At 33.0% G+C, this 24,703-nt stretch overlaps 1 protein-coding gene across 4 annotated transcripts in view; it reads left to right on the top strand.

Annotated features, from left to right (window-relative positions):
• ACTR3 (actin related protein 3) overlaps positions 1 to 21,928 on the top strand; it is a 47,520-nt gene extending 25,592 nt beyond the window's left edge. For all 4 annotated transcript variants that reach the window (XM_086349981.1, XM_086349986.1, XM_086349964.1 and 1 more), the window contains 10 exons: positions 742 to 866; positions 6,249 to 6,359; positions 9,262 to 9,357; positions 10,799 to 10,906; positions 13,766 to 13,909; positions 15,452 to 15,625; positions 16,067 to 16,159; positions 16,307 to 16,432; positions 19,235 to 19,318; positions 20,696 to 21,928. In XM_086349981.1, coding sequence (XP_086206107.1) covers positions 742 to 866; positions 6,249 to 6,359; positions 9,262 to 9,357; positions 10,799 to 10,906; positions 13,766 to 13,909; positions 15,452 to 15,625; positions 16,067 to 16,159; positions 16,307 to 16,432; positions 19,235 to 19,318; positions 20,696 to 20,791 — 1,157 coding nt within the window. In that variant the 3' untranslated portion in view covers positions 20,792 to 21,928. The remainder of the gene's footprint in view (positions 1 to 741; positions 867 to 6,248; positions 6,360 to 9,261; positions 9,358 to 10,798; positions 10,907 to 13,765; positions 13,910 to 15,451; positions 15,626 to 16,066; positions 16,160 to 16,306; positions 16,433 to 19,234; positions 19,319 to 20,695) is intronic.
• Positions 21,929 to 24,703: the final 2,775 nt, after the last annotated feature.

The following is a 24,703-nucleotide window of genomic DNA, read 5'->3' as shown; positions in this document are numbered from 1 at the left end:
GCAGGATCTGAGCAGGGGTTGCACCCATGCAGTAGAAGACCTGAGTCTTAACCACAGGACCAGCAGGAAAGTCCCCATGCAGATGTTTTGAATGAAGAACTGTTTAATTTGAAGGATTCAGACATTTACAACTTAGTTAAGAAATTTATAAGTTTTAGGTCTAGAACTGTATGCTGTTTTTTGAAATTATATAAGGAGATTGCTGTGGGTTTTACCTAAACGATTTGAAATTTCCCTTTGTATATGTGGATTAAAGTTTAACAGGTCCTTATGCCAGTGTTAAAAGTAAGCTAGTTCATAGTAGTGCAAACAGGATATGAAAAAATTTTACAAAAATATTTCCCCATGCAATTTACCTACTTTTATTACTGGTTTTCAATTTTTTCTTTCTGATTGTCCATCAAGCCTATGTTGACTTGGTGGAATTACAGTTTTACTCAGATCAAAATAGAGCTTACATAGTTTTTAAAAACAAAACTGAAACATTCCCACAGCAGTACTTCTCTTTTGGGGGCTTTTTATATTTGAGGCCTTGTTTCTGGGTGGAAGTTGAGATTTCATTGTATTAAAGGAATTTTGTCATTTTTTTATTAATGACCTTTTTGCTTTAATTTAGCAATTTAAATATACTAGATCATGTTCTATGTAATAATACTTTTTATGAAAAAATACAAGTGAAAAATTTGTCTCACTTGAAAAAAATAAAATTTTTTACATACATAAATAACTTCTATTTTAAAGGTATTGCTATTAAAGAGTCAGCAAAAGTGGGAGATCAAGCTCAAAGGAGGGTGATGAAAGGTGTTGACGACCTAGACTTCTTCATTGGTGATGAAGCAATAGAAAAACCTACATATGCAACAAAGGTATATTTTTATGATTTTTATAAAAATAAATAACATTTTATTTCAAAAAATTAGTTCGTTTAATAATTTTGCCACTTAATTACAGGACTAATACTCTCAGCCTCTTCACAGTAGAAATTTCTTCTTTCTCTGTGACTTCTTCCAGCCTTGCTTTAACTGTATTATTTTTTCCTCCCCACCAAGAGGAATATTTTAGCTCCTTCACGTAACTGGTATTTACTTTTTCAATCTCAGAGTCATCAATGTGATTGACTTTCTCTTGCCTCCACATTATCACACCTAGAAATACTTCCCATCTTTATTCAAACCCACACTATTTTTCTCCTGTTGAAGCCTGTGTCATCTGAAAGAGCACTGTTTTTTATCTTGTTTGTTCCTATCCTTCATCCTCCTGCTCCTTTTTTATTGAGATATAATTTACATACTATAAAATGGGTAAGGCTTAGTTATACAGTTAAAAAAAATTTTGTGACTGTAATCATAAAAGTTCAGGATAGAGAACAAATCTAGTAACCCAGATACCTTCCTTGTGTCTGTGCTCAGAGTCACTGTCCCCACCTGCACCAAAAGGTAGATACTGTTTAAATTCTCTTTGCCTGATCTGTGCATTTCTTCCTTTATATATCTTTTCTTCACTTCTCATAATTTATTCATTAACAAAAAAACTACCATGTATAAACAACTTTATTTAAAGTGCTGAGATTAAATAAGAAAAATGGATTTCTTGACTTCAAGACTATTGTAATGTGGTGGAAAGAAAGCCCTTGAAGAAGTAATTATAAGTGGTTTGCATTTATACAGATATTTGGCTCTTGGAGCTTATAAACAAGACAGAACTGGAGATAAATATTTGGAAGATATTAGTGACCTTTGGAAGGGGTAAGATTCTCTAGCGGTAGGCCTAGGACAGAGCTTGGTCAATGCACCATTGAGATTTGGATGGAGGAGGAAAGCCTACAAAGGATTCTGAAAAGGCATAGTTAGGCTGGGTAAACAGGAAAGAGCGATAAACAGTGTGGCATGCTGCTATCAGGTGATCTAGAGCCCATACGTTACTTGCTGTCTTTAGCTGCAAGGATGTTATTTGTAACCTTAATAAGAACAGTTTTAGAGGATTAATGAGCCTGGATTAAAGTATAGGTTAGATTGTGAATGGCCAGAAAAGTAGGCCAGGAAAAATGAAAGGATTATTTCCGTGAGGTTTGGCTTTGATTGGGAAGGAGAAATAAACAGATAAGTTGTGGGCATAAGATGGAAGAGATGTTTAAATGCTTAAATGCTAATGTAAGAGAATTATTAGAAAAAGAGATCAAAGTAACAGGAAAGACAGACTATAATACAGGTCGATGACAAAGCTAGAGGGATGGAATCCAGAGCATAGATGATCTACTTCATACATGGTGGTGAAGGTGAATTCGCTCAGTGTCTGACCCTCAGCGACTCCATGGACTGCAGCCTTCCAGGCTCCTCCGTCCATGGGATTTTCCAGGCAAGAGTACTGGAGTTGGGGGATCTCTTAAATTATAAAAAATTGAAAAAGAAAAAAGAAGTAAGTGCAGAATCAGTTTTATAGATTTGGTGAGGAAAGTCAGTTTGGCTTCCTGACTGTTAGCTCCTGATTTCCTTGTGAAACACATGATGACATTTTCTCTACTGCTCAGGAAATAGAGGGGAAAAGTGCAGTCTGAGTGATGGGGAGAATATTTAAAATCATCACTGTGGAGAGTAAAAATGAACAGAGTGGGGAAACAACAGCTTGCCAGGTATATTTATGTCCATTTTGGAATAGTAGTTATGAATTCTTAGTTTTATCAGCCGGTTCTGTGTCATTTGTATGATCAGCATTCTGGATATAGGTTAAGTTTAGGGTAGGATCATGCCAAGTTGGGTTTTGGTAGATGGAATGACAAAAGGAAATATGAGCAGAGTAAGGAAGCCCAAAATCTAAACTGTGTGTTGTGAGGAGGGATGGGTTTTGGCTAGAGAAAAAGTAGATTAGCCTGTGGACTGCAAGTCAAGAGAGATGTAGTGAGGTGCTGGAGTATGCTAGAAGGATAAGAAGTTGTGATCAGAGAGGGGGTGTACTTGAATTTCAGAAATTTAGAGATGATGATGATACTAAGATCTAGACTGTGGCCAAAATGGAAAAGACACCTTCAGAGGTGGTGAAGTCAGTGAACTGAGAGGCCAGAGTTCTCTGCATTGATTCTGTTCTCTTAATACACTTTCAGGTCTTCCAGATGCAACAGGCAAATGACAAAGCTTCTTACAGTCCTGCCTTCTTTCCTCAGCATTTTAGCTGTTGTTTTATTTTTCCTCTTTGTCCTTTTAAAAGCCAACTTATTTTGATAAGCTCTTTGTTAAATCCAGTTACATCTAGCAGTCTTCATCCTTCTTGATTTGTCTTTCTTTCACAAGATTACTCTGCTGGCTCTCTTCCTAACATGGGCTATTCTTGTTATTTGTTACTGTTCATTTTTTCCCCTGTACTGTCACTGGTTCTTCTTGCTTTGCCTGCTGCTGCTGCTGCTACTGCTAAGTCACTTCAGTCGTGTCCGACTCTGTGCTACCCCACAGACAGGCTTCTCCATCCATGGGATTCTCCAGGCAAGAACACTGGAGTGGGTTGCCATTTCCTTCTCCAATGCATGAAAGTGGAAAGTGAAAGTGAAATCGCTCAGTTGTGTCTGACTCTTAGCGACCCCATGGACTGCAGCCTACCAGGCTCCTCCATCCATGGGATTTTCCGGGCAACAGTACTGCAGTGGGGTGCCATTGCCTTCTCCCTTCCTTTGCCTACTACTCAAATATCAGTATTTCCCGGGTACTGTCCTTGATTCTCTCTTATTTAAGACCTTTTGTAGATGATCTCATCCACACCTTCATCTGCAGGCACAGCTTAGATCTCTACCCAATTCCTTGACCCCATTTCCAGCTGCCTACTGTCACCTACCTATTCTCTGGCTCTTGAGTTTAATATATTCAAAACAATTTTTTATATATACTCCACCCTTGCTATTCCAAAATACATTTTTGGTATCTTGATTAATAATAGATCCTTTTCATCCTGATTTGATAGTTAGAAACCTATTGATATCTTTGAGTTTTTTCTCATAGTGATAGAAATCTTCAGTCTGGCCTAACATCATTTACAGCACAACTGGGGCTCTTATTCTCTTTTGTTCTTTCAGGATTCAGTTCAGCTTTCCCAATGTTACTATAATTATCTTCTTAAAAATCAAAGCTATTCTTGTTTACCCTGATAGAAAATTTCTACTGATGTTCTGTTTCTTATAGAATAAAACACCAATACAAGGCAAGTAATAGTTTTTGAGAACCTGGTCCCCTTCATCTAGAAACAATCTACCTATCTACACCCCTTTCCCTAAAGGCACAGGTATTTTTCATTGATAACTGTTACTATATTATAATAACATAATATAACATGTTATATTATGCAGTGTTTGTACGTATTGTTTGCTATTCTCTATTTACATTTTCTTCTATCTCCCACTCTGAAAAGAAAATTAACAAGATTGCTCCTTTAAGACCCAGTTTAGATATGACCTCCTCAGTCATAGAGAAATAGGAGCCTTCATATTTTCCCTCCGAAGGCAAGTTGTTCATCTTGTCCTAGGTACTTTATTTCTTTAAAAGCTAATGTTTGTATCTGCTATATTTCTTTCATTAGATAGATTCTTATGGCAGGATGTTCATGGCCTTAGCATTTGTGCCAATGATTCATAGTAGGTGCACAATAATAGATGATGAATAAATATCATTTGGAACATTAAAATATGTAAACTTCCGGTAATGTTATAAAATGAATGATGTAATAAGTACATTTTTTTCCTTTCCTAAAGCAAAGTGAGGAGTTCAGTTCAGTCGCTCAGTCGTGTCTGACTCTGCGACTTCATGGACTGCAGCACGCCAGGCCTCCCTGTCCATCACCAACCCCCAGAGTTTACTCAAATTCATGTCCGTTGAGTCAGTGATACCATCCATCCATCTCATCCTCTGTCATCCCCTTCTCCCACCTTCAATCTTTCCCAGCATCAGAGTCTTTTCCAATGAGTCAGTGAGGAGTAGAAGTTATTTTTTAAGTGTAATGCTTTAAGAAGTATCTATTAGAAGGTTTTGGTGAAATGTGGTTATTAGAAATGAATAGATAAGAGGTTTAATGATGACTAAATGACAGTAGGATATTTTCTTCACTAGTGTATTCATCCTTAGGTACTGAGTGTATATTTATTCTATGTGCATGGAAGTATATTTTTAAAAATGTTTCTTTTGTAAAATTTTGGAAGATTTTTGCCTAAGCTTTTACTTTGCTTGTTTAAGGAATTCTTCATATATTCAGAATACTAATTTTTACTTTAGTTTTATGTGTTGTGAAACTGTTTTATTGCAGAGGTTCACGAACTTTCTTAGTGCCTTTAGTGTCTCAGTAAAGTTTTGACAGTTTTTTGTCACTTAGAAAGAAATTTTAACAATCTGTTTGTTAAGTAGCAACGTAGCTACTTGAAAAAAAATGACACTTCTTTGAAAGGAAAATATTTTTGTTAAATTGTTAGTTACTATTAGGATGCATGTGCCTGTCAGGTAGGTCACAGTTTCTCACACCTGGAATTAGATTTTGTATCCCCATCCTCATTCTTAATTTACTTTTTACATTTCTTATTTTATGGATTTTTGGGGGGAGGGATTTAATTTTTATCAAAGCAACTGCTGGTAATCCAGTTTTTCAAAGAAGTGATGTTACTGACTGATGGTTGAAACTATACTATCTTAAACTAGTAGATATGTAGTGTCAAACTGATTCTGAGTATCACCAAATTTCCCTGGAAAATTTAAAATATTTGCCATATCTTTTTGAATTTGCTGTAGTTCTGCCAGGTTCAGTTTTGAAACTGAGTCTATATAGATATGTATGACTTGTCTTACAAAATTTTGCTTGCTTGATTTACGATTATTCTTGCTGTTTATTTACCAACTGTTTTTTATATATAAAACATGCAACAAATATTTGTGAGAGCTAATAAAGATTAAGCAAATTGTCGTAACCTGTAATTTTCACAAGCTGAATTTTAATGGGGTATGTTTCTATTATAAAATTTTCAAAAATCCAGAAAGAGTGGTGCAATCTTTCATCTAGATTGAATAGTTTATAACATTTTGACATATTTGCATTTTTTTTAAATAGAAACATCTGAAAATATGTAGAAATCATTTCCTTAATCTCTACTTAAGTATGCATCTTCTAATGATCTGTGTGTCATTATACCTAAGAAATGCTTCCCTCATCTACTATTCACTAATGATTTGTTTTATTTTTGATATTAATAAAGATTTGATTCCTGTTTTATTTTTTTGTTTTAATAGTGGCCAATCCGCCATGGTATAGTTGAAGACTGGGACTTGATGGAAAGGTTTATGGAGCAAGTCATCTTTAAATATTTAAGGGCGGAACCTGAAGATCATTATTTTCTTTTGGTAAGCACAACTTATAATTTCAGTGAGGAAATTTTTGAAGAAGCTTAATGAGAATGTTTTCATTACATCTGTACTCAATAGGCTATAATTTATTTGTCATGTATCTAAAAATATTGTGATAAATCTGGATCATATTTAGTATCTTCAGCTATAAATTTGAGGGGAAAAAGTTGGAAACATGGCACTTTTTTTTTTAAATTAAAAAAATAGCGGGTGTGATTTTTATTTCATTTGTGATTCTTGCTAATAAAATATGTAATTTAATTTTTAAACTTTTTTTATTAACGCAATACATGTTTATAACTTTAAAAATTTAATTGCTATAGATTTAACTTTAAAAAACAGCATTTTTCTTCCTAACCTCTCCCTACTCTTAAACACTTGATTCTCCAGAGGCACACACTTTAACATTTTAAAGAGTTTTCCCTGATAGTTTTCTCATGTATTTCATTTGTTATTTTAAATATTAGATACTATAACTTCCTACTAGGAAAGATGAGTATTTTGTTCTTTTCCTTTTGTCCCCCCTCCTTAACACAATATCCTTATCTTCTTCCTCTTTCTGTGATATAGTTACATCATAATTTTGGGTAAAATTAATATTTTATATTTTATTATGGTGATTGTGAATATATATATATACATAAATATGGGAATATACATATACATAAATACAAAGTTCAAAGAACCTTGCAGTGAGCACCTACAATCTAGACTCAGCATTCAATTTTGCTGTAATTGTCTTAGAACATCTGTTTATTTGGTTACCTTTCTATTACTCCATCTTAGTTTTTAAATCACCACAAAGAGTTGCAGATTGAGTCAATTCACCCCTAACTACTTTAGCATACATTATCATCAACTAGAGTTTATTATTGTTTACATTTTTTTCTTTTCTGTAAAACTTACATTCTGTAAAATCACACATCTTAACCCTGTCATTTTATCGGTTTGACCAGGCATTGGCAAACTTTGTCTAAAGGTAGATAGGAAAGATTTTTGGCTTTGTGAACCATGTGGTCTCTGTTGCAGCTGCTTAGCTCTGCTGTTGTAGTAGGAAAGCAGCCATATGCAGTACTTAAATGAGTGGCTGTGGCTGTGTTCCAGTCAACTTTTATTTACAAAAAGAAGTGGTTGACTAGATTTGGCCTGCAGGATGCATGATGTATTAATCGTTGCCCTTCTGTAGTTTCGACAGATGCATATGTCTGTGTAACCCAAACCCTTATCAAGATACAGAACATTACTGTTAAGCTGCAAAGTTATCTCATGCCTTTTCCAGTTAATCCCTACCCCCATCTCTTGGAGGCAACCCTTGTTCCAATTTTTTTCCCACACATATACATTTTCCTCATTTTTGAGTTTCATATACATGGAATTGTATAAAATGTGCTCTTTGGTAAGACTTCATTCACCATAATCTTGAGATTCATACATGTTGTTGCATTTAATGCTTTTTTTTGCTGGGTCATACTCTGTTGTATAAATATGCCTCACTGCCCATTTCCCTGTTGAAAATCACCTGGGCTGTTCCAAGTTTTTGATAGTTATGAATATTTTGGGTATTGTGAATGTTCTTATACAAGTCTTTTGTGAACATGTTTTTATTTCTCTTGTGTAAAAAACACCTAGATAAGGAATTGTTGTGCCATAGGGTAGCTGTATGATTGATTTTATAGGAAAGTTTCAGAACTTTTCCCAAAGGATTGTACCTTTTTGCACACCCACCCACAATGTGTTATTGATCCGGTTACTCTGCGTTCTATCTAACATTTGATATGTATCAGTCTTTTTAATTTTAGCCATTCTGGTGGGTGTGAGCTTTCTCATTTTGGTTTTAATTTGCATTTTTCTGACGACTGATAACATTGAGTACTTTTTCATGTGCTTACTAGCTATTTGTATATTTTCCTTGTGAGATCTTCTGATTAAATTTTATTTTGTATAGACTTCTGGAGTTTATAATTTAACTGCCTTGGTTTTTTTAGTTTGCTTAATTTTACACATAACTATTACTAAATTATCTCCAAATTCTTGAACATAGTCCAAAGCCTTCCTGCTGCTGCTGCTGCTAAGTCGCTTCAGTCGTGTCCGACTCTGTGCGACCCCATAGATGGCAGCCTACCAGGCTCCCCCTTCCCTGGGATTCTCCAGGCAAGAACACTGGAGTGGGTTACCATTAAGTTTAAATACATCAAGTAGTTTAGAAGTTAAAGGTTGTATGAATGGAAAAGATCTAATCCCAGTTAATTGAAAAAAAGATTCTATGGTGTCTTTTAAAATCTAGAACATGATTTTATTTGCAGTGATTTTAAGTTTTATCTGTCTTTCCTTTTGCAAGTTGTGCTCATTAAATTTAAGGACTTTTTCCTTAACCCCAGGTCAAAAAGATAATTCTGTATTTCTTAAATTTAAAGTTTTGCATTTCAAGTTTAAGTATTTGAGATAACAAAAAGAATTAAATAGTCAAATCAGATTCATGAGAATAATATCTTATGTGGTTTCAAGCTTGGTGATATAAAATAATTTAGGTATTCCTGAGGCAAAGGTGAAGCATGAAGTTCAGGATTTTGGGTGCTGTTCCTTAGGTCCTTTCTTACCTCACTGGGATAGTTTCTGACCCAGACTTACCCCATAGGTTTCTAAGTGGTGTGGTGTATGCAGTCACATAACTTAAACTGAAGAGAACTGTGTAAACATCTCCATTTTACACTCTAACAGTTATATGTTTGTATAGATCTATTTGAATTCTCTACAGTTTTTCGTTAGCTTTGTACCTCTGGGTTTAATGACTTTTATATAAATATAGTGTTTGAAATACATTATTTCTCACTTACAAATTGTGTATAAAGTTATCACAGTAATCTGATATTGCCTATTTAAATGTTATTCAATTTCATAGACTGAACCTCCACTGAATACTCCAGAAAACAGGGAATATACTGCTGAAATAATGTTTGAGTCTTTCAATGTTCCTGGCTTGTACATTGCTGTACAGGTAAGCAAGTTTAGATGTCAAAATAAGCATGGCTCTTAAATTTTAACCTGGTTTAATTTAACCTTAAAATATTTGTGTATTTTTCTTAATTTCAAAACATATCATAGTTTTCTATTGAATTGATAATTTAGAAATCATTAGAACAATGGAACTATTTAGTGAGTAAAAGAGAAGTGTTAAAAGGAAGTAAGTTGATGGTTTTTAGATAAATTAATAAGGCCTTTTGTAAAACAGAAATAAGGGAACTAATATTTATTCAGAGTTCATGTCAAAAATGTTGTATACACATTGATTTACCCTTAGAACATTCATTATATCCTTTTTTGTAGTCTGCTTTGAATTAGTTACCACTGCATATGTTTGACCACTGTCGCCATTGTGCCCCTCTGTATACTGTATATCACAAATCCCTATAGTTTTTTAAGTTTATAAGTTTTGTCGAATTTAATTTGTATGGAAATAAATCTGTGTGGAACAGTGGAATAGTCTCTCTCCCCTCTTAGGAACAGAGCTTACTTCTTACTTGTTTCTTAACCCTGTAGCAAATGTGATCCCTGGCATATCACAAATGCTTAATAAGTATATAAATTATTGTGTAGTTCTGTTAGCCCATAATGATTATGGTGTGATCCAGTGTTAAAGTAAGAGGATGGTCTAGTTACCTTTCTAGATTCCTTACAGCTATTATATTGCAAGTAGATAAAATAAAGCCAACTTAGTACTGTTTTTAATTAATTATCTTGTTTGAGGCTTGGATTTATATGAGATTTAGTTTTTTTAATTGAACTAGTTACATTAATTTCTTAATTTGTAAATGGAAAAACTTATACTTTATTGCTTATGCCAAGATTTTTTATAGAAAAACATTTCATCAACTTTGTTTTCCTAATTAAATCATAGTATTTGGAAGTGTGCAGTGGTCTTTTCTCTGGTTATATCGCTTGTTACATATTCCTGAATGCATGTTGCATTTAGAAAATTTGGAGGTAATATTATAAGAGTGATACTTGTGTATAGCCATCTATGTATTGAATAACTAATGGTTGGTGGTTGTGTGCTTCTCTGCCTTACTTTTACTTTTGTGTTTGTTACGGGCTAGGCTATATACACAGAGTTTAAGTCCTATACTGTATTATCTCATGTTAGTCTCCTATATGTTAGTACTGTGGTATCTCATGTTAGTCTTCCACTTTTTTTTGGCTATAGGAGGAAAATGGCCCTCACTAAAATATGGAAAATTATAAATATGCCCTTAAAAACTAATGTAAGGCTTTGTCTTAATAATATATAGGATATAAACAATTTTATTGTATAATGTAAGTTAATTCTGTGTATTTCCTTTCTAAAGATACTACATTTACAATTGAATAAAGTTCTACAATAAAATGAAATTTTCTATTAACTCTTTATTTTCTTGCCTGCCATATTTCTTTTTTTCAAGGCCGTTCTTGCCTTAGCTGCGTCTTGGACCTCTAGACAAGTAGGAGAACGGACGTTGACTGGTACGGTAATAGACAGTGGAGACGGTGTCACTCATGTCATCCCTGTGGTAAGGATATTTTAAAATTACTGAACAAAATAGCAGTTAACATCTAGCAAAGTTTAATTATATAGATTAATGCCACCTTTTAAAAAAACTTGAAATATTATATTTATTTACTAAAATTTGGTCATTGCTCAGCTATAGTTGTGTTTTGCTCACATTATTAGAATTTTATAAACAAATTCCAGTTTTGTTTTTTTTTGCTATAGGTTTGCCTGTAGTTAAAAATAATTAGAAAATTACTAGAAGTTTCCAGTTTGTAGTTAGGAAATGATGAATTACAGTATCTGGAATGGAAATGTGCCTTTCTTTTCTTAAACATGGAATTCAGTTTTCCAGTTTGGATTTATGTTAGCCAGTGAATGTGCTAAGTCGCTCAGTCATGTCCAACTCTTTGTGACCCCATGGACTGTAGCCTGCCAGACTCCTCTGTCCATGGGATTCTCCAGGCAAGAATACTGGAGTGGGTTGCCATTTCCTACTCCACAGCCAGTGAATAGTTTTTCTTACTCTTCTTAATTAACAGATTTCATACTTGTGTTAGCTTTCTACTAAAATGGCAGTTAGTTGAAAGCACATGACCATCAGTGACTTTTGGGAAATTACATTTTTTGAATTAAAAAGCTCAAGTTGTGATTGTGCTTTACATGGATTTAATCAAGCACAATTAAGAAAAATGCATCAGATTGGATTATTTGTGAGAGAAGGCATTTTTCTGCCAAAGACTTTCTACTTCTAATTTTTAATGACAAATTAAATTTTTTCATTGTGCCCAATAGATTCAGAATTATTACTTGAATTCATACTGATCTCTTTGGGTTGGTATATATAGAAATGTTTCTCTTTAAAAAAATTTTTATATTATATTGAATATCATGTAAAGAATGAAATTGTTTTGAACTTCTATTTCTTCATTATTCTTATTCCTCATTTTAATACACTGGGCAACCTCTGTTGACAGTTACATCCTCAGAGTGATTATTAGGTTCAGTTCAGTTCAGTCTCTCAGTCGTGTCCGACTCTTTGCAACCCCATGAATTGCAGCACACCAGGCCTCCCTGTCCATCACCAACTCCCGGAGTTCACTCAAACTCATGTCCATTGAGTCGGTGATGCCATCCAGCCGTCTCATCCTCTGCCTTAGGTTAGATGTCATAATTCACCCTCCTGATATCATAATAGTTTTAGTAATACTTGTCCTTTAAAAAAAAAAAATAGAAACTTTTTTGAGATGTAATTCACACGCCACACAATTCATTCGTTTATAGTGTACCATGCAGTGTTTTTTGTATATTCATAAAGTGCATCATTACCAGAGTCAATTAAAAAAAATTTTTATCACTCTAAAAAGAAACCTTATATCTTTTAGTATTCACTCTCCCCCTTTACCTTTAGCCCAGTCTACCTTTTCTGACTCTATAGTTTTGCTTGTTCTGGATATTTCATATAAACAGAGTCCTACACTCTTGGTGATTGTCCTTTCACATAGCCCAGTGTTGTCAAGGTTTATCCATGTTGTAGCATGTCTAGTACTTTACTTATTTTGCCAAATATCTTTTTATATGCCTATTCTACACTTTATTGTATTGTATTGGGGGATATTTTAATATCTTGGAAATTAGGGTTATATCTAATATTTTGATAGCTTTTTATAATTTAGTTGGCATATTTTTCTTAGTGCTACATATTCTTTTCCTTTTTTTTTTCCAGAATGGGAACAATAATAGCAACCTGTTTAATAGAACTGTTTTGAGGATTAAATAATGGATACATGTATGCTGCTTAGAGATACATAAAGATTCTTAAATTGTTCATTTAAAATTCTCATTTTAACCTCAAGATCTACGTTGTAGATTATATTATCCTTTAAGGACCTCAGTTTACTTACTTATAAAATGCACATGAGTTCCTTAACATCACCAAGTAGGTCATGGTGCTAGGATTTGAACTTGTTCTGCCTGACTGCAGCCTTTTCTTAATATCTACACAGTTAAGCAATAAGATCTTTATCCTTATAGTTAATATTGGAGTAGATAATTTACAAAAAGAAGCTACCAACTTGGAATAGTTTTATGAAGCATATTAAGAATTGGGTGTTCCTATTATTTTTTCCTGCATTCTTTTGAATTAATGGAATGTTTTTTATAATTTCATTTTGTCTTTTTTACTGACTTAGCTATGCTGTGTATTTCTTTGTTATTGTCATTTGATTTTGGTGAGTTTTGCTGTATGGTTTATAGTAAACATCTAACTTATCATAATCTAATAATAATACTCTACTTTTTCATAAATAACTGTGTTAATAAAATTTAATTTTGTTACATTATTTTTGTACTTCTGAGTTGTAGTAAATTTATGAATTCATTCTGTAAAATTAAATTATTTGGAAGTATTACAGTGCATGGACTATCTCAGACTTAAGTTGGTACCTACTTCATTATAAAAATGATAGAAAATATGTGTTAATGATTATTTCCTACAATGCAATTTAAATTTTTTGCTGAAATTATAGAAAATTTAAACAGTAATATCCTGTTTGAAGTCTGTTATCTAAAACCTTTAATACTTCTGAAATTCACTATTTCTTTGCTTTTGAGTCATTTCAGTCTTTGTTATAAACTCTTATCGGTGGGATAATAAATCTAACTTGCCATTCTCATTCATGGTGTCTGTACAGTATTGTAAATTCTGTGGTAAGTTAGCTGTAAAGAATACAGTTGAGGAATAAAGACTAGAAGAGTTTTCCTGGAATGAAGCAATACTTAAGGATACAAATGTAGTAATCTAAGAAATTGATCTTTAGTGATTAGTTTAGGTGATTCTTGAAAACACTGAAAGTAAATTTGACACTTTTTCCCCATCTAGGCTGAAGGGTATGTGATTGGCAGCTGTATTAAGCACATTCCCATCGCAGGACGAGATATAACATATTTTATTCAGCAATTGTTGAGAGACCGAGAAGTAGGAATTCCTCCAGAGCAGTCCTTGGAAACTGCTAAGGCAGTGAAGGTAAAAAATGATTCTGAGAATATAATTCAGTTAGAAATTAAAGTCATGTTTATAATATTAATAGGAAAAATTCTTAAGTCAAGAACAGTAGTTTAAAAAAAGCTTTTGTTACCCAGTTACAAACCACTATTCTTATTTATATTTTTTCTCTGTATTTCTTAGAGGAAATTTTGGGGGCTTAGCAAGTTGTTGCTCGTTCTCACCACATTTCACATTTGAGAGGACTAACATATAAGGACATTTATACAAACTGACTTCAACATAGTTACTGTCTTAAGTAAAATAAATGTAGCATGCCTTGGAGGTACTATGGGTTCTCTTCTGTCCCACTGTGGGAAAGGGAGTATCACAAAAAAGCAAGTCACACAAATTTTTTGGTTTCCCAGTGCATTTAAAAGTTATGGTTACACTACAGTCTATTAAGTGGCAATAGCATTATGTCTATAAAATGTACATACTTTAATTTGGAATCCTGTACTTTAATTAAAAAATAATTTTTGCTAACGCATGCTGTCATCTGATAATTCAGATGCCAGATATCTTCAGTTTGTAAAAAATACGCTATCGGCAAAGCACAGTAAAATGGGGTATGCCTGTTATTAGTTCACTTCAGAGTCCTCACATCTCAATTTTCACTGATTTATTTATTTCTGATTCTAACAGTTGTCTGTTAGAATAAAATTTTTGGTGTCATTGATTCATTGGGCTATAGGATAGATGCAATGGTAGGTTCAAATGATATGGCAGATAGAAGAAAAATGTGAAGGCTGTGTAAGGTATTTTAATAATTTGTAGGCTACACTAGGGCTTATGCAAAATACCAAAATATTTAGCATTGCTTTTTAAAATTTATCATTTGTCAACATTTCTAAAAAATTTCTTATATGTTTAAAATTTCGTATATGTTTTCGTATATGCTTTTCGTAAAAGCAAAACTTCCCAGGTAAAAATAATTCCATTGATTTGACAATCTTTGCATGATTATAGTGCATTAATGAAGCATAGTTGCTCTAATATATATGTTACAGGTGTACAGCATAGTGAGCCATAGCTTTTAAAGATCATAGTTCATTCAAAATATTGGCTATATTCCCCATGTTGTACAATACATCCTTGAAGTTTATTTTATACCTAATAATTTGTACCTCTTATTGTATTAATTTGTGTGGTTAAGTCAGGTATTTATTCTGCAATTCTTTTGTATTTTATGTTTTCTCTTTTCTAAAATATAAAGTCCTTTAATTATTGAAACAGTATAAAATTTTGTATGACATTAATGAGTGCTTTCATGAAGTAGCACTGAAATATTAGAAATCAACTCTTTGTTAAATCTTATTCTATTTGTATGTGAAGCCCAGGAGGTGAGCTGTTTATTTGTACTATACATATGATAACATCCTAACATAAAATTTTCTTCATCTTAGTCTCTGAATTTTATTTTCTGAAGATATTTTTTGATTTGATTTTAGTTTACTGAAAATAAATACCATTCTGTTTTGCTTTTCCTAAAACAAGAGGGAAAAATTACTCTTCGTTTTCTAGGAGCGCTATAGTTATGTCTGCCCAGACTTAGTAAAAGAATTTAACAAGTATGATACAGATGGATCAAAGTGGATTAAACAGTATACTGGAATCAATGCTATCTCAAAGAAAGAGTTTTCCATTGATGTTGGATATGAGAGATTCTTGGGACCTGAAATTTTTTTTCATCCAGAGGTAAGTCTTGTTTCTTTTTTTAAGATAGACTTGTTTTGAATTATTCCGCAGAAAATACCAGTCAATAGTATCAGAGAGAGTTAATCTCAGGAACTTTCTTTTGAATGCTAAAGTGCTATAGTGAGTAATCTTTACATCAATGTATGTTCTCATCAGCATTGTAAAGTGCTCCCATTTATATAGATTTTTGCCAGGTCATAGTATATGTTTGGCTTTACATTTTTGCTAATCTGATGGTTATGAAATGGTATATGTAATCATTATTTTAATTTTATTTCTTTTGAAATCTCTGATTTCAGTGTCTTTAATTTGAATCAGAGACCAGAATTTAATATTTCTATAAGTCCTTTATTTTTTAACTGAAAAGTTTCTTAATTTTTAATTGTGATATTTAAATCAGTAGTGGTCTAATCTCTATCATGTGTCCAACTTACTTTTCAGTTTGCTAACCCAGACTTTACCCAGCCTATCTCAGAAGTTGTAGATGAAGTAATTCAGAATTGTCCTATCGATGTCAGACGTCCTCTCTACAAGGTCAGTGTTTATAGCAAAATTGTATTCTAAGTCACACTTCTAAAAATGTCTTTATTTTCTCTCTGTTGGTGAATGTAGATTTAAAACCACATCTAAACTTCTCTTTATGTAAAAGTTCTATTTATTTATTTTTCTCTACTAATACAGAATATTGTCCTCTCTGGAGGTTCAACCATGTTCAGGGACTTTGGACGTCGTTTGCAAAGAGATTTGAAAAGAACTGTAGATGCCAGGCTGAAATTAAGTGAGGAATTGAGTGGTGGTAGATTGAAGGTAGGTTTTCTCAATTATTGGTGGAAAGGTTGAGGGTGCCTTGATTATTGTATTGGAAATGTAGAATGTCTGCCAGCTTTTCTTTGGAAGGTAAGAGGAGCCTGAGGTATCTAATGGAAAGTGGTTAATTTTATAGATTCATATCCATGATATTCTTGGTCATTCCATTCCTCTAGGATATAACCTATATTTCTGGAAAATACGACAGCCCACTGCAGTATTGTTGCCTGGAGAATTCCATGGACAGAGGAGCCTGGTGGGCTGTCGTGGGGTCGCAGAGTCAGCCGTGACTGAGTGACTAGCACTTTCACTTTTATAGCTGTGAGAGAGATTTTTTTAATGTTTATCTCACAAATAATTTACATATAGTAGATTTGTTGCATATTCCAGGAATAATATTCTTTATGAGTCTACAAAATATTAAATACCTTTTATAGCAGGACAACAAAGCAGAGTTGAAAGAGAGAGACTGTTGTGTGATTTCACCTGTTTTCACACACTGACTTTATCCTCTCCTATAGCAGCCTCATAGTGTGAAATGAGATTGGTGGTACAGGAAAATAACCTTTCAATTTCTGTCCTGTAATTTTGGGCTTGCTGTCAAAAAAAATCAAAATTAACTTCAAATTCTCAGATGACTGCTTTACATATTTGTAAGACAAATTTTCAGTAAATTTGTTTCATTTTCATTATGGGATATTGTGGGATATTGAAGCAAAACATTGATTCAGAAGATATGTTACTAAGTAAAGCACATTTATGCAGCTTGGAAAATTACCAAGAATGAGGGCTTCATCCGAGACTACCAGTCACCCAGAATTACTTGAAAGCAGTAGATACAACACTCTGCTTTACTGCTGTTTGAAGAATTGCATGATAGCTGACTACTTTCAGCCCCTAAATTTTGATTATCTTTAAACTATTCCTTGGAGTACAGTAAAAAGTGGTGGTTTAGTTTGTAATGACTCATTGCAGCTAAATAAAAATGTTAAAATATTTTTATGCTTCTTACACATTTCTAAATAAGAACTGATTTTTTTTTTTCCTCTCAGTGATATCAGCACTGTGCTAACATATCTAATAATATAGGAAAAATCATACATACTGGAGTACTCCACCTTCCCTTTTATTTTATTCAGTAGTTATTTTTATGGATCTTTATAACATCTTTATATATCTGTATTTAAATCTGGCTTTTTTTTCTGTCAATCCAATTTTAAATGACAGTCAAATAGCTTTTTTATAGTAACAAAAAGCCATATCTTTTTGTGATACATAAATTAAAAATTTTTTTTATTCCAAAATAATTTCATACTTTGAAACTGTTGGCAAATTCTAGTGGAATTCCTATATATTCGTCTCCTAGATTTCTAAATTTTAGCATATTTGCTTTATTTTTCTATTTTTATAAATATATGTATGTATACATGTATCTTCCTGAACTATTTGAGAGTGACTTGCAAATATAGCCTATTACCCCTAAACGTTAGTGTGTATTTCCTAAAAACAGGCCATTACAATTATCAAAATCAAAATATATATATAAAAATAATATATTTATATATATATATATATATATTTTTTTTTTTTTTTTTCTGGTCTAGGAGTCAGTCCAAGATCATATGTTTGAATTTGGTTTCATTTCCCTCTTATCTGGAAAAAGTACTCATTTTTTTTTTGTCTTTTATAATTTTAATATTTTTGAAGACAACAGGAAATTTATTTTGCAAGCTGTTTCTCAGTTTGGGTTTGTCTGATGTTTTCTTATGATTGGGTTCAGATAATGCATTTTTTGCAATAATAGTACAGAAGTGATATTGTATTCTTTTTACTGCATTGCATTGCCAGACGCATGATTTGTTTTATATGTTAACTTGGATCACCTGGTTAAGTGTGTCAGGTGTCTCTATTATAAAGTTATTATTTTTTCCTTTATATTTAATAAGAATCTTATAGGATGATACTTTCAGATTATGTATAACTGCCTTGTTTTTCATCAAAGTCTCAGCCACTGCTTATAACATCATATTTAGTTATTGCTGTGGTAGTTGCCAAGTGGTATTTTGCAAATTCCATTATTTGGAATTATGTTTTGGAATTCCAAATTCCAAAAACTAACACAATATTGTAAACCAACTGTACTTCAATTAAAAGAAACCAGGATTTGGACACTAGATATATATTCAGTTGTTACTGAGGGGTCAGTGCATCTAGGCCTTGTTGGCAGTCAGATGTAGTGTGTGTGTTTGTGTGTGTGTGTGTGTTTGTGTGTGTGTGTGTGCATATAAATCTAGTTCTCTGTTTAAACTAAAAACTACAGATTCATACTGATAATAGAAGTTCCAGAATACTGTAAGGTTCATTCTAGCCTTATACCTTCCTATATTTGTAATGCTCTTCTCTGATGGTGAGAAACCAGCCTTATGTTTGTTGTTTGCTCAGTCCTGGAATACATATGTAGTCATTTTAGAGTTATTGATCCATGCCACTGTGAGAAATAGACCGACTAATGAGAGTTCAGTGTTTGCTTAGTTTTTAGCTTAACCTTGAGGGCGTAGTCCTAATACTGTGTTCATGGGTTACCTGGATTAGTTCGTTTCCCTTACTTTACTGTGGTTATATTTTTTTTAAAAATAATAAAATTAGCTTAATTTGTTTCTGTTACATTGTTTTGCTCTATGTACACCCCCACCTCACATCTTTTTTGTTTGTTTATTTTTGAGTATGTACAACTAAGGTTAAATAATACAAGAATTGTTATATGAGTTTACCATTGAACTGATCTTACTACATCTTTTATAGCCAAAACCTATTGATGTACAAGTCATTACACATCACATGCAACGATACGCAGTTTGGTTTGGAGGATCTATGCTGGCTTCCACAGTAAGTGAAATGAAGCTTTAAAATTTGACCTTTTTGTTTTAAAGATAAAGTAATTTATCAACTTAAACAATTTAGAAGAACAAGAGAAATTTCTTAAATTTTTATGTAATATTGCACAGGAAAGTTTTAAAATTGAACACAAATAAACATAGTATTTTTGAAAAGTGGAATTTATTTGGACTTACTGGTTTTTTGGGGTTTTTTTTTGTTGTTGTTCTTGCTAGACATTTTTTGAGTGAGCAGTTCTTTTTAAAATTTATTTAACATATTTTTTTTTTGGATGTGCTGAATCTTCATTGCTGCACGTGGGCTTTTTCTAGTTTCAGCAACTGGAGGCTGTTCTTCATTGCAGTGTGCAGATTTCTCATTGTGGTAGCTTCTTTTGCTGCAGAGCACAGGCTTAACTCTGTAGTAATACAGGTATCAGAAGGTCATTGTTTTTTCTGTGCAAATATTTTAAAATATTAAGTTACCACATAAAAAGTATGATGTTCTAAACTTGAGTCAAGGGAATTAATAAGATACCTCTCCCAAACCAAAACATCTTAAAGTCCCTTTAAAAGATACTTTAAATTTTAACATCCTTCACCTCGTAAGTAGTGGTGCTCTATCCTGTAGTACCTGGAGAAGGAAACGGCAACCCACTCCAGTATCCTTGCCTGGAAAATCCATGGACAGAGGAGCCTCGTGGGCTGCAGTCCATGATGTCGCAAAGAGTTGTACACGACTGAGTGACTTAACTTTTTTAGCTTTATCCTATAGTACACAGTATAAAATAAAATGTAAGAACTTTTATTTGAATTATTGAAAACCATACAACCTTGGATTTCAATAAAAGCATTTAAAAATAAGAGGTAAAAGTTATTTTCTTCCTTAATTTGAATTGTCTTCATTTGTGCTGTCTCTATCACCTAGTTGAGTGTGTAACTTTCTCCTTGGAGAAATGAGGTAATAGACTATGGAATAGTCTGTCTATACCAGACCTTCAGTGAGGAAAGCAAGTTCATCTAGAAGTTTTTGGAGCATGACCTGGAATACATCATCTGTAACTTACATGAATGCTGCTGCTTTTCTTGATTCACTGTACAGTGTGGGAAAGCCACAACAGAATAGTTGGGCATTTGAGATTTAGCCTTCCATTCCATTCAATTTTTTCAAAATTGAAAAATTCCAGGAGAAACAAACGTTGAGGAGAGGGATTGGAGAGACTTTTGTCAAATGCTCCTTTTCAGTTTTGGTTATAGACTTGTAGCTGGTTTTGAGTCACAGTTGCTAGAATTTGAAAGCTTTGTTCAGCTACCATAAATGGACTGATAAACGTTTTGGATTTAAAGTGGTACATTTTTGACCTTTCCAAAAATCTGTTTTTATTTTCAGCCTGAGTTCTACCAAGTATGCCACACCAAAAAGGATTATGAAGAAATTGGACCTAGCATTTGTCGTCACAATCCAGTGTTTGGAGTCATGTCGTAAAATTGGCTTCATAGTTATTGGGGTTAGGGAGGTGGGGAAGAAATAGTCTTTCTGATTACCTGTTTTGTCTGGATGGCTGGTTTTGAACCTGACTTGAAATAATAAGACCAAACATTAATTATACAGGAATATTTTAATAAGTATATCAACATGCGAATGTAGAGGAGAGCCAAAATGATTAAGTGTTTTTCTTTAGATTGAATATTTGAATCTTACGTGTATCAAAAGAAGTGGGTTTTAGTTCTTTCTGTGCCCTGGTATTTTGTATATTATTGAATTATCCAAGATTTGATGGGATTTATCAGTATGTAGATAGCTCTATAATGCTTGAATTGTACACTTTGAAGTGTGTGCAATGCAAGAGCTTGTTTATATTTCATACTTTTTATACTTTGAGGAAAAAATGTCAAAGAAAAACTAGTATTTGAGGGTAAAAATAAAAAAGTGACCAAGTAAAGGATAAATACAAAAAATAGCCTGTGAGACTTGGCGTACACACACACTCATGGGATTCCAGTTATTATGAAGTGCTTCCACCCTCCTGTGCCCCCCAATGGTTTTCTTTGCAAGTGCTTTTGGAACTAAGAAGCTAGTGTCTTGGATTAACTGATGCCTGCTAGTGCTTTCTGATTACTTGCATTCTGTTTTCTCGCTTTAAAGGAAAAGTAAAGACAAGACTGTTGGACCAGTATTGCAGTTCTGTAGTGTCATTTCTTATTAAAAAATGAATAATTTGATTACCCAAATTGGTATATTTAAAGCCTAACACCATTCTAATAAAGGCACAAATTTCTTTTTAATACTTGTTTTAAGCTCTTTAATCTTTATAAGTTAACTAATAAATCTATTTTCTTCAAACCTCTGCAATAGTTCTTTAAAATCTCAACAGTTGGTTAGTGAGCTGACTTTTTTATGTGCTCTAAACAAATAATTGTGAACTTTTAATATGTTGAGTGCTTTCATTTTGATAACTGGATCTCCATTTGATATTTTCATTTGTATAACTCATTTGCAGTCCAGAAATTTTTTTAGTGCCAGTCCCTGACATATCATGGAAAGTTAATTTTCATTACATTTTAAAATAATCTGGATCATGAAGAACAAGTGATGAAAATAAATTAAAACTGAATTACCTTTTCTAATGTTTTTTTTTTTTTTAGAAGCAGTGTCGTTCTACTTTGTGTTTATATATTTATATGCTTTTTATTTCTGTTGAAATAGTAGAATTCATTGAAATCTCTCTATATATGTGGTAGAAAATTTCTTGTGAACTTGAAATTTTGCCAGTTATTTATAGAAGACTAAAATGAGAGATGTTTTATAGGCTTTTAGAACTTAAGCAGTAATACCAGTGAACACTTGAACTTCATTAACCATGAAAAACCACACAGGATTAATATTAATATATACTTCTGTCCAAAAATCTAAGAACAGTTAAAGTGTTTTTGTCTTTAATATAGATTTGAGGAGTAAACTTTAGTTTTTATTTAGAGTGAATATGGATGTTTAAAATTATATTAATCATTTATGTGAATCTTAATTCTTTTGAGTGTGGCAGTCAGGAACATACTGTATGTTGTAAAATGGTAATCCTGTCAGGATCAAAGATCTTGTTTTATTTGAAAAAGTATTTCATGAACATTGTTAAAAAAAAAAAAAAACTGTTCAAGTAGTACCAAAGAGTACATAATGAAAGATTTCTTTCCTACCCTAGCCTCATTTTTTCTCATCATTACACTCTTAGAATGTCTTTTATGTCCTTGTAATTTTCTGTGCATATAGGAATGAATATAGCTCCCTTGTTTTACAGAAATAAGAGCTTACTATATATACTGTTCTGCACTTTGCTTTTTCAAAGATCTTTTGATACAGAACTAAATTAATAAGCCTTAAAGATTTTATCCACCTGGCCCAAAACAGTATTATTATTAGTATTGTCATAACTGTCTTTTCCATCTGAGATGATTGAATAGTAAATAAATAAACTTGAGGGTCAGAAATTTTGTTTTAAGCTTAAACTTACTTGGGGAAACAAGAAGTCTCTAGCCTTTCCTGTATGTTTCCTGGTATATAATATGATAGAAACAGTGGTCTTACGTCCTTTACATCTCTCCTGTCATTGTATATCATTAATTTATTGCACCCTTGGTTGTATATGTATAGAGGTTGGCCAAGGTGATTAAAACCTATAACACCAGTATAAGAGACTGCATAAGCATGTTACATTGGAAAAACACCAGACTGAAGCCTAAAGCCAATTGTTGAAATTTTTATTCTAGTTCTACAGATTGATAATACAAGTCCTTCAACTTTTATTATTGTTGTTATTGTTAAAACATGAAAAAAAAATTTATATAATCATGGACATATTGTTTGAACTTGCTTGACTTTAATTCAATTTATATATAAGATAGTAGTGTTATCTGGGAGCTTCCCTGGTAGCTCAGCTGGTAAAGAATCGCCTACATGCAGGAGACCCTGGTTTGATTCCTGGGCCAGGAAGATCCCCTGGAGAGGGGATAGGCTATCCACTCCAGTATTCTTGGGCTTCCCTGGTGGCTCAGATAGTAAAGAATCCCCCCACAATGCGCGAGAGCTGGGTTGGAAAGATCTCCTGGAAGAAGGCATGACAACCCACTCCAGTATTCTTGCCTGGAGAATCCCCATGGACAGAGGAACCTGGCAGGCTGCAGTCCACGGGGTTGCAAAGAGTTGGACACAATTGAGCGACTAAGCATGTCACAGCACAGTGTTACCTGGATTAACAATGCAGTTTTTATGAGTTGTGAGACTAATCTGTTTGTGGTAGTAAAGATGTTTTTAAAGGTCTCTTTTTTGATAGGCAGGACTTTTAATCAATTGGAAATACTAACAGACAGAAATAAAATAGATGATGGCTCTCTCTAATATGATGTTTACTCTTTGGTAAGTACAGCTTACCCTTAAAATCTCTAAAAGATGTATACTGCAAGTAATCATCCTGTTCTGATTGATCTTCCTTTTTGATAAGAGATAAGGCAGTTAATATATTCAGGTCCCTTAATATACATTTTTTGGTTTGTTTTCAAAGCTACTTTAAAAAATGGAAATAAATTGTTCTTGCAGTTTCTAGAAATACCTTCAGAAATAAAATGAACTGTGTGGATAATAGGCTATTATGTTCTCTATTCTTTACTTAATTTCTAGAGAAGTCCTAGAGAATATGTCTATATGAATAAAAACTTTCAGATAACCCTAAAGGTGGTACTAGAGTACTTGTAACAATGTTGAGGAAATTATTTGTAATGTAAAAGCTTATTTGTGTCATTGTAAAGAGTGCTGTTATAAATACTGGACTTTCTGTCACTAGTGAAATCCAGTGAATTTGTGATTTTCTTACCATCCCATCTCTGACTCTTGTGACCCCGTACTCCCTGATATTTTGTAATTCATCATCAGTAAGCTTGAGTACCTTGGATAGCCCTTGGCAGTCTCTTCTTTAACTGTTAACACCAAGAATCTCAGCTTCGGTTAACAGGGACTAAATATATTAGCTAACATACAAACCAAAATATGTGCCAACTCTAGGAGTGAAGCATTCTCTCATTCATATTGGAATCCTGTCTTTTAGAATATGTTTCTGTGTAATAACACTTACTCTATATAGTTGGCCTGGGGCAGAGTTGTTATTGAGAGTTTATAAGGAACTTTCACAGCAAATTCAGAAAATAAAAATTTATTTTTATAATTAGTTCCATATCACATCTAAGCTAACCTTAAGCAACAATATTTAGATCTGCTTGTGAGTATGAAAAGTTTTTAGACATTAGTGGAAACGGATTTCTGCGACTCATTGTTAATAACACCACAGTACTATATAAATGTTCATCTCTCTTCCACATTTTCCCCCAGCATTCCAGAGTTTTCTTTATA

The sequence above is a fragment of the Bos grunniens genome, chromosome 2 (assembly GCF_055505025.1).
Source record: "Bos grunniens cultivar Pamir isolate PY7600 chromosome 2, Bosgru_T2T1.0, whole genome shotgun sequence".
Taxonomy (NCBI): Eukaryota; Metazoa; Chordata; class Mammalia; order Artiodactyla; family Bovidae; genus Bos; species Bos grunniens.
The sequence above is the reverse complement of the archived record's forward strand: the minus strand, read 5'-3'. Positions and strand labels throughout refer to the sequence as shown.